This window comes from Dermochelys coriacea, chromosome 7 (assembly GCF_009764565.3).
Source record: "Dermochelys coriacea isolate rDerCor1 chromosome 7, rDerCor1.pri.v4, whole genome shotgun sequence".
Classification (NCBI taxonomy): domain Eukaryota; kingdom Metazoa; phylum Chordata; order Testudines; family Dermochelyidae; genus Dermochelys; species Dermochelys coriacea.
In genome coordinates, this window is record NC_050074.1 from 78,135,160 (window position 1) to 78,149,721 (window position 14,562).

At 39.2% G+C, this 14,562-nt stretch overlaps 1 protein-coding gene across 5 annotated transcripts in view; it reads left to right on the plus strand.

The window, feature by feature from the left end:
• Nucleotides 1-14,562, plus strand: part of ARID5B (AT-rich interaction domain 5B) — a 147,202-nt gene that overhangs the window by 105,874 nt on the left and 26,766 nt on the right. For all 5 annotated transcript variants that reach the window (XM_038411188.2, XM_038411191.2, XM_043518770.1 and 2 more), the window contains 2 exons: nucleotides 4,118-4,322; nucleotides 6,868-6,920. In XM_038411188.2, coding sequence (XP_038267116.1) covers nucleotides 4,118-4,322; nucleotides 6,868-6,920 — 258 coding nt within the window. The remainder of the gene's footprint in view (nucleotides 1-4,117; nucleotides 4,323-6,867; nucleotides 6,921-14,562) is intronic.

Below are 14,562 nucleotides of genomic sequence, written 5' to 3' on the forward strand. Positions count from 1 at the left end.
GATCTCCTGTCACTTGCCATAAGTGACACATCCAGTGCTAGAGCATATAATAAAGACATGAATAGACGTTCCCAGAGCCGTCACAGAAAAACCTCCCCATTCCTTATACCCACTTCCTCTATCCTCAGCCTCATCCTGTTGGCAGTGGACTGTCATTTTTGCCACAGGGGAATCAAGCTTTATTTTGGGTTGAGATTTTTCAAAGAGGCCTATGGGAATTAGGCACCCAATTCCAATTGAAAGTCTTTTTGAAAATCCCAATCTTCCCTATAAAATTGAATAATCAGGGAAGGAGTTTAGAGTTCTCTGAACACACTCAAAAACTAAATGATTTTGCCAGGGCCAACCATTATCAATCATGCAAATGAATTACTGTTAGCTGGTTCAATTGGGTTGGGATAACTTTCCCAGGGATCTGGAAAGTAACTGACAGTTTACTGGATCCAGATGGAGTCTGGTCTCAAATATAGTGAAGGGGATACATCAAAGTAAGTGTGTGTGTGTGGCGGGGGGGGGGGGGGGATTGCACCTCAACTCACCTGGTATAAATGTGGTATGAGGAAATGTCTCAGATTTTTTAGAAAGAGATATGGGGAGACTATCCAGGGTGGCTATAATGAAAAGAAGTTAAATTCCTACAGAAGAAATTTAGAACTTTGGCTTTATAACAGAATCAGTAAGGTCCACTGAGCAGAATGCTGCAGAGAATGTGGCCAAGTAGGGCTTCTCCCCCTCCCCCCATTTGTTGTCTTTGTCCATCTCTTTATGCCTTCTGGGAAGTTTAAAAAAAAAGTAGCCAACACTTTGCAAACTCCTACTAAACTGGACCCAAGATTGTGTTTAGAGCACTGGTTTTCAACTTTTTTTCATTTGCGGGCCTCGAAAAATTTTGGATGGAGGTATACGGACCACTTTGGAAATCTTAGACATAGCCCCATGGGTCGGTGGGCCACAGGTTGAAAACCACTGGTTTAGAGGGATAAGAATTTTGGGTCAGTTTCTGATCTTGTTATGACAGTGTAAACATGGAGTAACTCCATTGACTTTAGAGGAGTTATGCTGGATTTATACCAGTTTAATCAAGAACAGAATTTGGCTCTGTGGGTCCTAATTATTCAATGATCATTAATTCATATTGCCTGTCACATAGAGGTGACGTTCCAAAAACTAGGCTTATGCCTGGACCACTGAGAGTATGAAACACTACAGCTTTTCTCAAGGGATCATAAAATCTGAGACTGCTTATGTGCCCTTCCTTGGCATTTTTGGCTCCTTTGAGTTCTGCAGACACTTTGACTTCCTGGCTCTATGTAGTGAGGTGGAGGAAGCTGTGCATTACATAAAGATTCCCCACTTCCAATTTCTTTTTCTCATCCTATTTTCTTTATTCCCTCATTTCTACTAGAGAATAACTTCCCTTACCATTAATTTGCTTTTGTGTGAATAAGTGTTCTTCTGACTTATAAATTATGTGTAAGCCATCAGTGCTTGCTTGTATCACCCTATTTTGAAATAAAACTTATTGAAAATGGGCCGATGGTCTTTTTTCTAGCAAGTGTGTTTTGAAAATGAAAAATGCTCCCAGTCTGGGAATGTTTATTCCAAGTTTTATCCTGCAACAAATTTATGGCTCAATTTAAAAACCGTAGAAATTATTAAAATTATTATTCTGGAAGGTCTAACATAGTGCTGCATAGCGCTGATAATGATAATATAATATAAAATTTATATGGGGATGCCTTTAAATAATTTTCCAGGTAACCAGAGTATAAAAAACAAACAAACAAGGGATTTGCGTTCCAAACAAAAAAAAAAAATAAGGGCCTGATCTAAAGCCCATTGAAGTTAATGAAAAGGCTTCCATTAGTTTCACTGTGCTCTCAATGGGGCTTTGATCTTTACAGAAGTCTCAAGTAAATATGACTAAAAGGCAAAACACAATATATTGCATCATAGGAAGATATTTCTTCCTAACATCAGACCAGAGAATATTGAGGAATACTGGGAAAGCACCTAGATGGCTGGATGGATAAAATAAATAAATAAATCTTCTAAGGAAAACCCCATTTTCTAATCCCAGTGATTTTTTTGTTGTGGAGACATAAGGCTCCAAAAGGCTATTCCCTTGAAAACATCCCACAGAGATGTTTCTTCAAGAAGACAGGGACCATGTTGGGAACCTGCCACCAATTCCTTCCTCAGCCCATATAAGAAGAAGGAAGCATCCTGCCCTCAATCATTGTTTTAGTGCTTTGGAAAAGAGACCTGCCTGTGCTTTTTAAAAAATGATAAAAAATGCAGAAGTGTTTGTAGGATAACTTCATTTGACATAACTAAAACATTTGATAATTTGACCCTTCTCTGGTTTATTTTCTATTTCTACATGGTACTTGCCTAACACTCTTCAGCTTCAAAGCACTTATTCCCAAAAAAACAGACATGTGTAAATTTCCCATTTTACAGGTGGGGAAACTGTGTCACAATAAGATTAAATAACCTAGCCCTGGCAATTTACAGCAACAGAGTGAATCAGTGCCAGTCAATCATTAAAATTCAAGGGTTCCTGACTCTCAGTCCAGTGTTTGTGCTACTAGTCCAGGATTGGCAACCTTTGGCCTGGAGCCCGCCAGGGAAAGCTGCTGGCGGGCCGGGCCAGTTTGTTTACCTGCAGTGTCCACTGGCTGTGGTTTGCCGTCCCAGGCCAATGGGGGCTGCGGGAAGCAACGCGGGCCGAGGGATGTGCTGGCCGACTTTCCCGCAGCCCCATTCACCTGGGACGGTGAACTGCGGCAAGTGGGAGCTGCAATCGGCTGAACCTGGGGCTGCTGCAGGTAAACAAACCGGACCAGCCCGCCAGCGGCTTTCCCTGGAGGGCTGCAGGCCAAAGGTTTCCAATCCCTGTACTAGTCCATGCTGTTCCCTCCAGGCACTGAAATGAAATAATTTGTTTACAGTATCCCTTTTCCCTTTCTGAAGACACAAGGAAGATTTCCACCTGGGTTATGGAAACATCGGAAAGTCTCTTGTAATGCGTACCTATGTAGAAGAAACAGTTTGTTTCCAAAATAAATCATGTAACCATCATCACCCCCTCTAGCAGAGTATTTTTTTTTATTACTAGTATTCACTGTAAAAGTATTGATCACACATTATAAAATAACCAGGTTGGCTAACTTCCAAAAATAGTTTTAAATGTTCCTTGTACTCTTCATTATCTAGATACATAAATTATTAGAGGATTGAAATTTAATTTGTCGGCGGCAATATCATATCTGCATAAGGACTGGAGGATTAGTCTACTTCTTCTCTTGTTTCCAATACTGGAGAATTAACATGGTTCCGTATTGTTTACTCCCTTATTGGCACACTAATATCTTTGGCTGGGTCCGCAGGAAAATGAGCAGTTTGGGGAATTGTGTATCTGGAGGCTACTGATGATATACATGGGAAAAGGGAGAAAATGCCTCACATTAAATGGTCCCCTGATTCAACAAAGTATTCAATTTTGAGCACATGCTTAAGCCTTGTTGCCTTAGGTCCAAAATCATACAGAGCTGCCATTGCTGAGAATGGGACTTTTGACTGGATAAGGCCAGTCGGATTTGGCCTATATTTTGATGGGCCGGAAAAAAAGTTGTGGCCTTTATGAGCATGATGCTGTCAGGTGCTAAGCATTCCTGTGCCGTCCTGAGACCCGCACCTCCCACTGAAATCAGTAAGAGTTGAGGGTGCTCACTATCTCCCAGGAGCGCACAGTATCAAGCCCTAAAGGAGGGTGGTTATTCATCTTGCTGCTGTTTGAGTGTATGTGAGGGTTGGGAGCTCTCTGTGGAATAGTGATGGCGGGTAATAAAAATACAGATCTGGAGAGAACATTGCTGTTGGCTTACAACAGTTTTTTAAATGTCTGGCCATTTTAAAATGTTGTGAATAAGATTCAGAGCAAGGTAATAGCTCTATAAATAACTTCCCCCTACCACCTTCAACTCAGTTGTGTGGTTTGGCCTTCATATTAAAGAACACACTTGTTAGGCGAGGGTGTGGGGTCAGTTTTTTGTTCATCTTTTAAAGGTCAGCCAATTATCCAGATCTGATATGATATCTTTTCGTTTTCCAGGTAAAATGTGAGACTAAGTCAGCTTTGCCCAAATCCAAAAGTAACAACAACAACTGTAAAAAAGGCTTAAGTGAAGATAAATCAAAGGTTGCTGTAGGTGAAGAGTGCAGAGCTGATGAGCAGGCTTTCCTTGTGGCACTTTATAAATACATGAAAGAAAGGAAAACACCCATTGAACGAATACCCTATTTAGGTTTTAAGCAGAGTAAGTATAATTTTTATCAAATTTTGTTGATGTTTTAGAACTGTTTGGCTTCTTTGTAGAAAACATGCAAACACTGAGACTATTTTAAAACCTTTTTGGTTTTGTGACTGTGTTTATATTTACACATTTTCCAGTCCAGACATTTTACTGTCTCTTACTTCTAGATTTGAATCTCTTCCTTCTGGGGCAGTTGCTGCAGGATATTTATAGGTTTAAATTCACTGATTATGACTAGAAATAGGCATGCTGAAAACCCTCTAGTTTTCTGTTTTGTAAATCTGCAGTGTCTGTAATGCTTTTCTTCTGAGTTAATAATGTGACGTACATTTATTGTGCCCAGATGTTCTTTATGAAAAGACAGATATTAAAGGGAGACATTTAAAGGGGGTCAAGAAAGGCACAAAAGGGATCATATTTTTAAGCCTAAAAATTTGTTTATAGGCAATAAATTACTGACTTCAGAGACTATAAAAATAGACTGTATCTGTTTAACACAGAATACAATGTTTAGAATTGCTTTGGCATGTACAGTTCTTAGTGACACAATTTGTAAAGCAATTGTAGGTGGAGAAGACGCAGTTGTAACTAAATTCTGCATAAATATTGCATAGTAAGTAGGGCTGTTTCAGAGTTTACAACAAAGCTGTATCTGGGATATATATATGTGTGTGTGTGTGTGTGTGTGTGTCTAAATATAAATATGTGTGTGTGTGTGTGTGTGTGTGTGTGTGTGTGTGTGTATGTATATATTGTCTATAGATTGAATGGTACTTAAATTACTTTAAAGGGAGAAATTCCTGGTTTGAAATATTATTTACTCAAACTTATCTCCAAAGATTAAAACCATGTGTTATTTTGATGAAGAATGTCAAACCTGTATGTTTTACATAACAATTTACATACCTAATAGCAATTGGCACTGATTGCAACAGACCTCTAGCAGCCATTATAAACGTATATAACTCTGAGTGATTACAATGTTTTGGCTGCTTGAAATAGAAGTAAAATTAATGTACTATGAACAGCTTTGTTGCATTATGCATTGATTCAGATTAAATCAAGGTCTAAACTAAGCTCTTGTTAGCTTTGAAATTGCACAATGAGACTTTCTGAACGTTTTATGTGGAGGAGTGCTTTATTTTCATTTTATCCCACACACCCCAAACCAGGAGATACTGTAGGTTCAAATGATAAGAAAGGCCATTATTTCCAAACTACCCAGGTCTGTGGTAGAATCATACAATAATATTTAGCTGAACTGTATAGGGTTGCTTGACATACATTACAGTGGATGGGCCTAGTCCTGCAAGCACTTAAGCAAGTGAGTAAATGTACTCCTGTGAGAAAATTTACTCACATGTGTAAGTGTTTGCAGGACTGGGGTCTATGTTTGTCTGACATGATATGTGTAAATATTGCCAATATAAATAGGTTAGAGGGGAGAAACCAGTATGTACACTACAACAGAGAATTCCCCTGTGGGTGAACAAATTCTGTCCTCTTTGATCTTCTGCATTATTGCTGACTCTGGCTTGATATATTTGTATGAATGCCACTGGGAGTCATCATGTGTTGCTGAAATCCTGTATAGGTCTTTAATACAGGATCACCATCAGTTACCCTTCTATCAATTAAAAACACATAAATAAATGAAAGAAATAGTACATCACTTTATGGCCATGTTCGGCTGTGGAGTACGGGACAGGTGGGAGGCAGTCATGTGGAAAGAGGCATTATGCAGGAGGGAGTGCAAAGAAGAGTGGCTCTTGCTAGGCCATATTGAAGGTGTTTCCTCTGTCCCCTCTCACCACTACCACCACCACCATCACCATGTAGCCCTGCCAAGGCTTGATAGTGCACAAAAGGCAAGGCAGGACCACCAGAACTCTGAAATAAGAAATATAGTGGTAATTCTATCTTGTCTCCACCTTTGAGCTTGCCAGCACTTGCAACCAAATTATGGCTGTCTATTGTACATGTGTCCTGTTGTGCTAGGACAAATACCATGCCTGTGTATCCTCCCTCCATTAGTGCATTCTCACAGGGCCCTACAGTGTATTGATTATGGAGGTCCTTATCTGAGCGGCAGTACATATAAGATATTGTTGTTTAGTGAAGGCTGCTCTATATCACGTGGGCTGAAGCTCTTACTGATAACTAAAACTGTTTTTAAAAAATAATAGTCTTTGTGCTAGTTTTTACCGGCAGAGTTATGGGAACGTGTAAAATGCAGCTATTATACTGTGTTTCTTACTAGAAAAGTAGAATAAACTCTGTAACTCTGTCTAAATGTAATTTTCACTTTTGTAGACATATCTAAATGTGTTCCTTCACATGTTATGTTATTTTTTAAAAGATATAATAAGGAGTAACATTTACTCTTCAAATTATGTACATACCTTTTGTAAATTGTTTCTCAAGAGATTTTTCAGGGTTTGTAAACATTTTTTTCTATTTTGCTTTAAAATAATTGTTTAATTTACATTTCTTTGAAATAAGTTGGTTAATGGAATGCTTATCTAAATACTTATTGTCCCTCTAACAGTTAACCTTTGGACTATGTTTCAAGCTGCTCAAAAACTGGGAGGATATGAAACAGTAAGTGTTTAAGTAACTTAAATGAAATAATTGTGCAATCTAACTTTCCCCTGTTAGAAAAAAATGTAAAAGCAAACAATCATTTACTGCATTTTAGAATAGCTATACACATTGTGGGTTTATTGGGCCATTTTTGGAAATAGTCCCAATTAGTTCCAGGTTTGGCAAAATTGTAAACTTGTCGTAAAAACTACAAGTGGAAAACATATGTAACTCTTCCCTGTCAAGGAAATTAGTTGGGTCTGTAATTTTTTCCCATGTTGAGAAAGGGCTATTATTGTACAACAAGCCAAGATTGCATAAAAGAAATTTCACTTGGCAACATCCCTGACATCTGTTCATGTCTAATATGGGAAATGTATTAAAGGCTTTCAAAAGTAATCAGTATTGCCATTAAGGGATAGTATGTTGCAGTATCTTCTCCTTTTTGCTAGTGTAAAAGGCCTTTATTAGACAAGAGTCAGTACCATATAAACAGGAAGTTATCAAAGTAATTCAGAAAAGTCTCTGACACTTTTTATCAACTAACCAGATCTGACAAGAGCAGTTTATTTTTAGCTCACAGGAAAATTTGATGGCCATGAATTTTAGAGCATGTATTTTGAACTAATAAAATATTAGAGCAAAAAACTTAGATTAAAATCTTGAAATGAGAAGAAAGAGCTGCATTAATACGCACGTAGAGATGACATCTGTAATAAAAACCAATTGACATAGGAAGATGTCGTCATTGGAAATATTTTCTTTGCACATAATGATCTGATTAAGTTGTGCAGTTCCTGCTGCAGTTGGTTGGGGGAAATTATTTTTGCTTTGTTTACGAAATAATCTGGGATGTATCTGTACTGTTGAGAAATGACAAGAAACACAAAATCAAGAAACTCCAAACTGATTTGAGCCAAAATGTAATAAACACTGTTTCTTTCCACGCAATGAAGCATATTGTTCAATTAATTAATATCATCGCTATACTGGGGCGAGTGTGGTGGAGATTTTGTGAAACCAAGTATCTAGTGTTCATAATAGATGTTTGATTTGGTTTTTTACAATTTAGCTGCCTTTCATTAATCTACATGTAACATCTTTATTAAATGCACCCAGCTATGTGTATGTTCCTGTATATATGTGTACAATTAGCTACCATAGATATACATCTACAGTAATTATGAGCTATGAGTAATTGCACCAAGTTGTAAAATGCGCTGAAGGTAAGGACTGAAAACTTGAACCTGATCCAGAACTCAAGAGAAGGCAGTGAAGAGATTTGAATATGAGAGTGACATGTTCAGAATGCTCAGGGAGGCAGATAATTTTCATAGCAATGTTTTGGATATACTTGCAGGGAATGAGGATAGAAGCAGGGAAGGCCAGCGTGGAGGAGTTTGCAGTAGGATAAGCAAGACATAAATCTGGGTTTTAGTGCCAGAATGAGAGAGGAAAGGATGGATTTAGGCATGTTTAACAAGATGGACTGGCAGGATTTGGGGAAATTCTGAACGTGTGGAGCGGAGGGAAGGAGTTGACTAGGACCCCAAGAGTGTGAGCCTGGTGTGTGTGACAGGTAAAATAGTGAGATCATCATCAGTAATGGAAAGGTGCAAGGGGAATGAGGGTCTGAGGGGAAATATGAGGCATATCACTGCCACTGAAATTAGTGGCAGTACATCCCTCTCTCAAACCTCTTGTCCTTTTTCATTAATAGATGTCTTCAAATGATAAGGGCATTCCTCATTTCCAGGAGAACAGGCTCATTGGGATTATTCAACTGAAACGTAAATGATAGTATGTGCTGATCAAAAAAGATCTCACACATTCTGGTGTAAGCACATAAGTAAAGTAGTTAGCAACTGGATGTGCAAAATGAATATCATTTTTACACCAGTTTGATATTCTGATATTTGATTTATCAAATCTGGCATAATCTAGAATAACTCCCATTGAAGCTAGTGCGCCTGATCCACTCTTTTTTAAATCAGTGAGACTTGTATTTTCTTACAGCAAAACTGAAGAACCGTCTTGCTCTGGGACAGATGAGAATGGTTTGGGTATAAATTAAATTTTATATGTAGTGGGGGATACTGCTTTAGCTGTACCTCTTCCTCTTCCTCCTACTACACTTCTTCCTCTGTCCAAACCCTCAGCGACTACAGTACAGTCATAATCCTGAATGCTAAATTGGAGACTATTAGAGTGTTTTTCCCTTTCACCCACTTTCACTCATTTTGTGACCCATTCACACCCTACTCACCACCATGAAATTTAGCAAAGTGTAATTAACTGTTTGTGCTATTTTGTGCATTGATGAGAGATAAAAAAAGGCCCCATGGGGCTAGAATGGGATCTTTGGCAATATTTATTCCAGAATCATGGATAGACCTATTCATTCCCAAGTGTACAATTTCAAGCAAATTAGTGATCGTGTAATCTATTAAGGACCAGATTCTGCCACTGATGTGCACACAGAGTATTCTAGTATGCAAATAACCCCCTGGGCTCTGATAGGACTATCTGCATGGCAGGGACCTATTCAATAAAGAGTGGCAGAATTTGTCCTTAAATAAAGTATAAATAGATCTAAATTAAATCTATCCTATATTCTGATTATTATGTAGTCCACTTGAATTTATTTATTTTTGTTTGTCACCTTTAAATGTTCCCAAACTTCTGGTGTGAGTTTGAGATAGTGAGATTATTTCAGGCTAGCCATTCAAAACAGGCTAGCCATCTCCAGTTTTGCCACAATCACACACATAGGAAGAAATCTATAACCCAAATGGTGTTGAGCATGTGTCCCCTCCACTGTAGTCAATGCGAGCTCTGAGTATTCAACACATTCTGAAAATCAAGCCAAATGGAGCCTTCAGAGTAAATGATTGTAGAGGTTGGAGGAAAGAATTATTCTCCATGGCTTTCTGTGCTGCAAGTAGCTTCTGTTCACCTTTCTCTTGGGGGGGGGAGGGCAATAAGAACTAGCTACATTCCTACTGGAAACTTTCTTTTGCCTGGAAATAGGGGTTTTCTTGTCATAAAGAAAAGAACACTTAAGGTTAATTTAAGGTAGCATGCATTTTGCAAACAAAAAGCAAATATAGGTGTGATTAAAATTACCCATTTGCACTTATAATGGCAAGTTGCCTGACTGCTGTTGACTAGTATGTGCAGATACTTTTTAATTGAAATAGCTATAAAGTTTACATTCTCACATTCGGTGGAATAATTAAAGCTGACAGATTTTATCACCCCACCCACTCCACCCTGCCTATCCCGGCATGCAAACTCTTTTAAAGAGTCCTAAAAGTGGTTACACACATTTATTGGTAAAGCAGAGATATAGTATAGTTGGCTGGAGTTAACTGATGTGGTTCACATTCACTTAACATCAGTGTAAGCCCACTGAGCCTGATTCTGATCTCACGCTGGTGTAAAACCAGCATATTTTGGTATTTTGGTAGTATCAGGTCATTATCAGTCCCAATGTGTCATTTATGTTTGTGCTTCTGCTAAAGATTCTCAGTTTATTTGTAGTGAAGGGTTGGAACATTTCTGTAATATCAGTCACAGAATTACCAGTGCCATATAACTCTCACAGGCTACATAAAAAACGAAGGCTTGGCTAGTTCCTCACAAAATGGATCCATCTCTTTTGAAACCCATGGGGGATCCACTTCCCTTCAAGTAAGCATTTAGGTTAGCTGCTGAAATTGACATCTACCACAGTAATACAGTAAAAGCTGTTTTATCTGGCACTTTACCAAACAGAAAGCTCTAGAAACTGGCATTTCTGATATTTCATTAAAAACCCGGTTGGAGCGCGGCCGGCAGACTTCCTACCTGGCTCCCCGGAAGTGGCGACATGTCCCTGCTGTTGCTAGGCGGGGGAATGGCCAAGGTGGTTCCATGCGCTGCTCCCGCCCCGAGCGCTGGCTCCGTCCAGCCAATGGGAGCTGAGGGGGTGGAGCCTGCGGGCAGAGGTAGTGCGCACAGCTGCCTACCTGCGACTCCACCTAGGAGCTGAGGGACTTGTCGCTGCTTGCGAGGAGCTGCCTGAGGTGAGTGCCACCTGGATCTAGCACCCCAAAACCCCTCTTGCACCTCAACCCCCTGCCGCAAGCCCCCTCCCCGACCCAAACTCCCTCCCAGAGCATGTGCCCCTCACCCCCTCCTGCACCCCAGCCCTGAGCCCCTTCTCGCACCCAAACTCCCTCCCTTGATTGGTAAGTATAACTCTTAGTTAATCAGAATTTTTGACTAACCAGCAACCCCCCATTCCCGCAACATGCCGAATAACAATGCTTTTACTGTAATAAAGTACTTTGCATAGTGCTTCCCACCTTAGGACCTTAAAGCACTTTACAAACATAAATGAACTAAAGCCTCACAACACCCCTGAGAGAAAGATAAAATGATTCATTTCAGAGTAGCAGCCGTGTTAGTCTGTATTCGCAAAAAGAAAAGGAGTACTTGTGGCACCTTAGAGACTAACAAATTTATTAGAGCATAAGCTTTCGTGAGCTACAGCTCACTTCATCGGATGCATTTGGTGGAAAATACAGAGGGGAGATTGATATACACACAGAGAACATGAAACAATCGGTTTATCATACACACTGTAAGGAGAGTGATCACTTAAGATAAGCAATAACCAGCAGCGGGGGGGGGGGTGTTTTCAAGTGTTGAAGGAGCTATTTTTGGTGAATCAGGAAGTGACACCTTTCCCTCCGAGTCAGCATTAGAGCAATACATCAGCATATTTAAAGGAGACACCGTGGGGCTGGACGTACTGACATACAGATAGGCTGTAGGCACCTAAATTGCTTTTTCAAATGGGACTTAGCCTAAGTAGCCTGGGAGCTTCTGACAATTTTACCCAAGATCCTAAGGCATCAATCACCAATATTCTGGCTAAAATCCAATGTACATAATTAATTATTCTATCCTGAATTAGTTGTGATACTCTTCTTTACTCTGTGCCCTAACTGTCGCGTAGTTGCTACGTGCTATTAAACCATTGCCACTTTTCATCCCAAAGATGCCTATTCAGCAGTGGGATTCAAAGACATACATATATGTACATGTTTTGTGCAAAATCAATGTCTAAAGAGCTTTGAGATACTGCTTGGAGGAAAGGTGCCATACAAACATGGGGTCAGCATCATGGCCATTAAATCTTTGTTAGGTATGCAGCATGAAATAAACAAATGCTAAACTTTGTGAGAGCTGGTGATGGGGATTATTGTGCAAAAGACTTTTAAAATGTTTTAAAGCCAAAGCATCAGTTAAAAGCTTTTCTATAAGCAGTCCTCTCCTTTTATATATAATGTTATTGCTTTTAATTTTGTCAGCTATGGCTGACATAGTAATGTGTAACTGATCATTGCTTGCCTTTGTTTTTATGATATCTGAATCTGACTTCATGCATCTGCGTAGACCCATCTCTTATTTAATTTTAAATTCTGTTGGCCAAGAATTATGTCATGGAGTTTTGAAAAGCTAGAGGTCCTGGAATGGAGCACAAGAACTAACATTATTATTATTAGCCCACAAAAGCTTATGCTCAAATAAATTTGTTAGTTTCTAAGGTGCCACAAGTACTCCTATTATTTTAGTATGTTTTATAGCCAATGTATGCCAAACGTACTGCCTTTGTGTTAGGTTACTAACAGTAGGTATTGCAGGTAGGAAACTGCAGAGAGTTCATTTTCTTTACCGCCCTAGGATTTAAACCCTAAAATGTTTTCTACGATTACCACAGAGATTAGGTCTGAAGTGCCTGAAAAGTAGCCCTCTGTGTGTTCAGTCCTGTAAGTGCTCAGCATGGAAAGTATACAGCCACACGCAACAGTGCTCAGCACCTTTCAGGACACGCTTACATCTTTGCACATGCACAACCTTGCATGCATATATCAGGCCATTTATGTAAGAAACTCAAGCATTCAAAAAGAGAACACAGAAAGTGTTTTGAAAATTATTTTTTAACGTAACTACGTAAAGGCACATTATAATGAATGGAGCCACATTGTTGTAAATGGAATGGCAGAATGGAGCAAATGTCTGGAGAGTTCTGAAAAGCACTTTGGAACTAAATACAGTACTGGTGAGAAAAGCCACTGCAGGTGAAGTGAGGGTGACATGTGATGCAACTTCCTTGAAATGTGGTGGGGATTTGGGTATTCCAAGCATTCTGGCCTTAGGAGCAAAGTTTATCAAGAGCACTGACAGAAGCATAGACAACGGACAAACAAGAAATTTCACACAGCAGGGTAGTTTCAGCCTTTGAAGTATTCAGTATTAGAGCAGGTCTGTACAAATGGCACTCAGGAAAGTTAAACCAAATTAACAAAAAGTGTGAATTTAATGCTCGAGTTAAAGCCCATCAAACCCCCATGTGGACACTCTCATCCAGTAGACTGAATTAGCTTTAGCAAATCCCCTTCAAACGCTGTTGCCACTTCCCTTCAGAATGAGAGCATCCACATGAGTTTCATATGCTTTAACTAATCATAGAATCATAGAATCATAGAATATCAGGGTTGGAAGGGACCCCAGAAGGTCATCTAGTCCAACCCCCTGCTCAAAGCAGGACCAAGTCCCAGTTAAATCATCCCAGCTAGGGCTTTGTCAAGCCTGACCTTAAAAACCTCTAAGGAAGGAGATTCTACCACCTCCCTAGGTAACGCATTCCAGTGTTGAATGCCCTAATGTAGATATGCCCTTACTCAAGAATACATTTAGCATTTTTTCCAAGTCAGGACACTATTTGTATTGACCTAGCTTGACTAATCATTGTGTAGTATATACTGCAGCTGGATAATGACAGTGGAAAAACCATTACCAAACAGCGCCTTTCCCATGTTACACTGGATGTCCATAACTGAAGGCAGATGCGAGTGACTTCAATTAAAGGAGAAGGACCAAAGGAAGCTTTGATGTTGACCTGGACAATATTAATGTTAAATTTGAATGAGCATACCCTGAATGACAGTAGCTATAGCTTCTGTTTGGTAAAGTTTTCACAATCTAGTATTTTGTTCAGGTTGGGTAAGGAAATTATAATCACATTTTTGGGCCTTTTTGAAATGTATTAATCATAAAAACTGGACTTTCAAGCACAAGAGGTACTCAGTGCCATGCTGTGTGCACTACATCAGCATGTTAAATTTAGCCCTGACATAAGAAGGCACAACCCCATTGATTTCAGTGGCATACTGACCCTTACAGCACGTTGAATTTGTAGTAGAAATAAATAATTTAATGACCATATTTTGTAAATAATATTTGTATTAGTATAGATGAAACAGAAATCTATAAAGCATATTCTACTACTTTAAAGAAATTGTTATATTTCAATTTTAGAGTTAAACTTTCAAAGGTGATAAAGTGATTTAGGGGCTTAATTACCATTGCTTTCAGATGAGACTTATGCTCCTAAGTGCTCAAATCACTTTTGAAAATGGAACTTAGGCTTCTAAGTCACTTAGGCACTTTTGAAAATGGAAGCTGTAACTTTTTGTAAGCTCACTCTTACCTTCTGCTTTAACTTATAACTTATAAATAGTATAAATATTCTCAGCCAAATAAGCATTGCACCCCACACACACACACACACACCCCAATCCTTTGATTCAGCTCAGCTGTGCTTGGC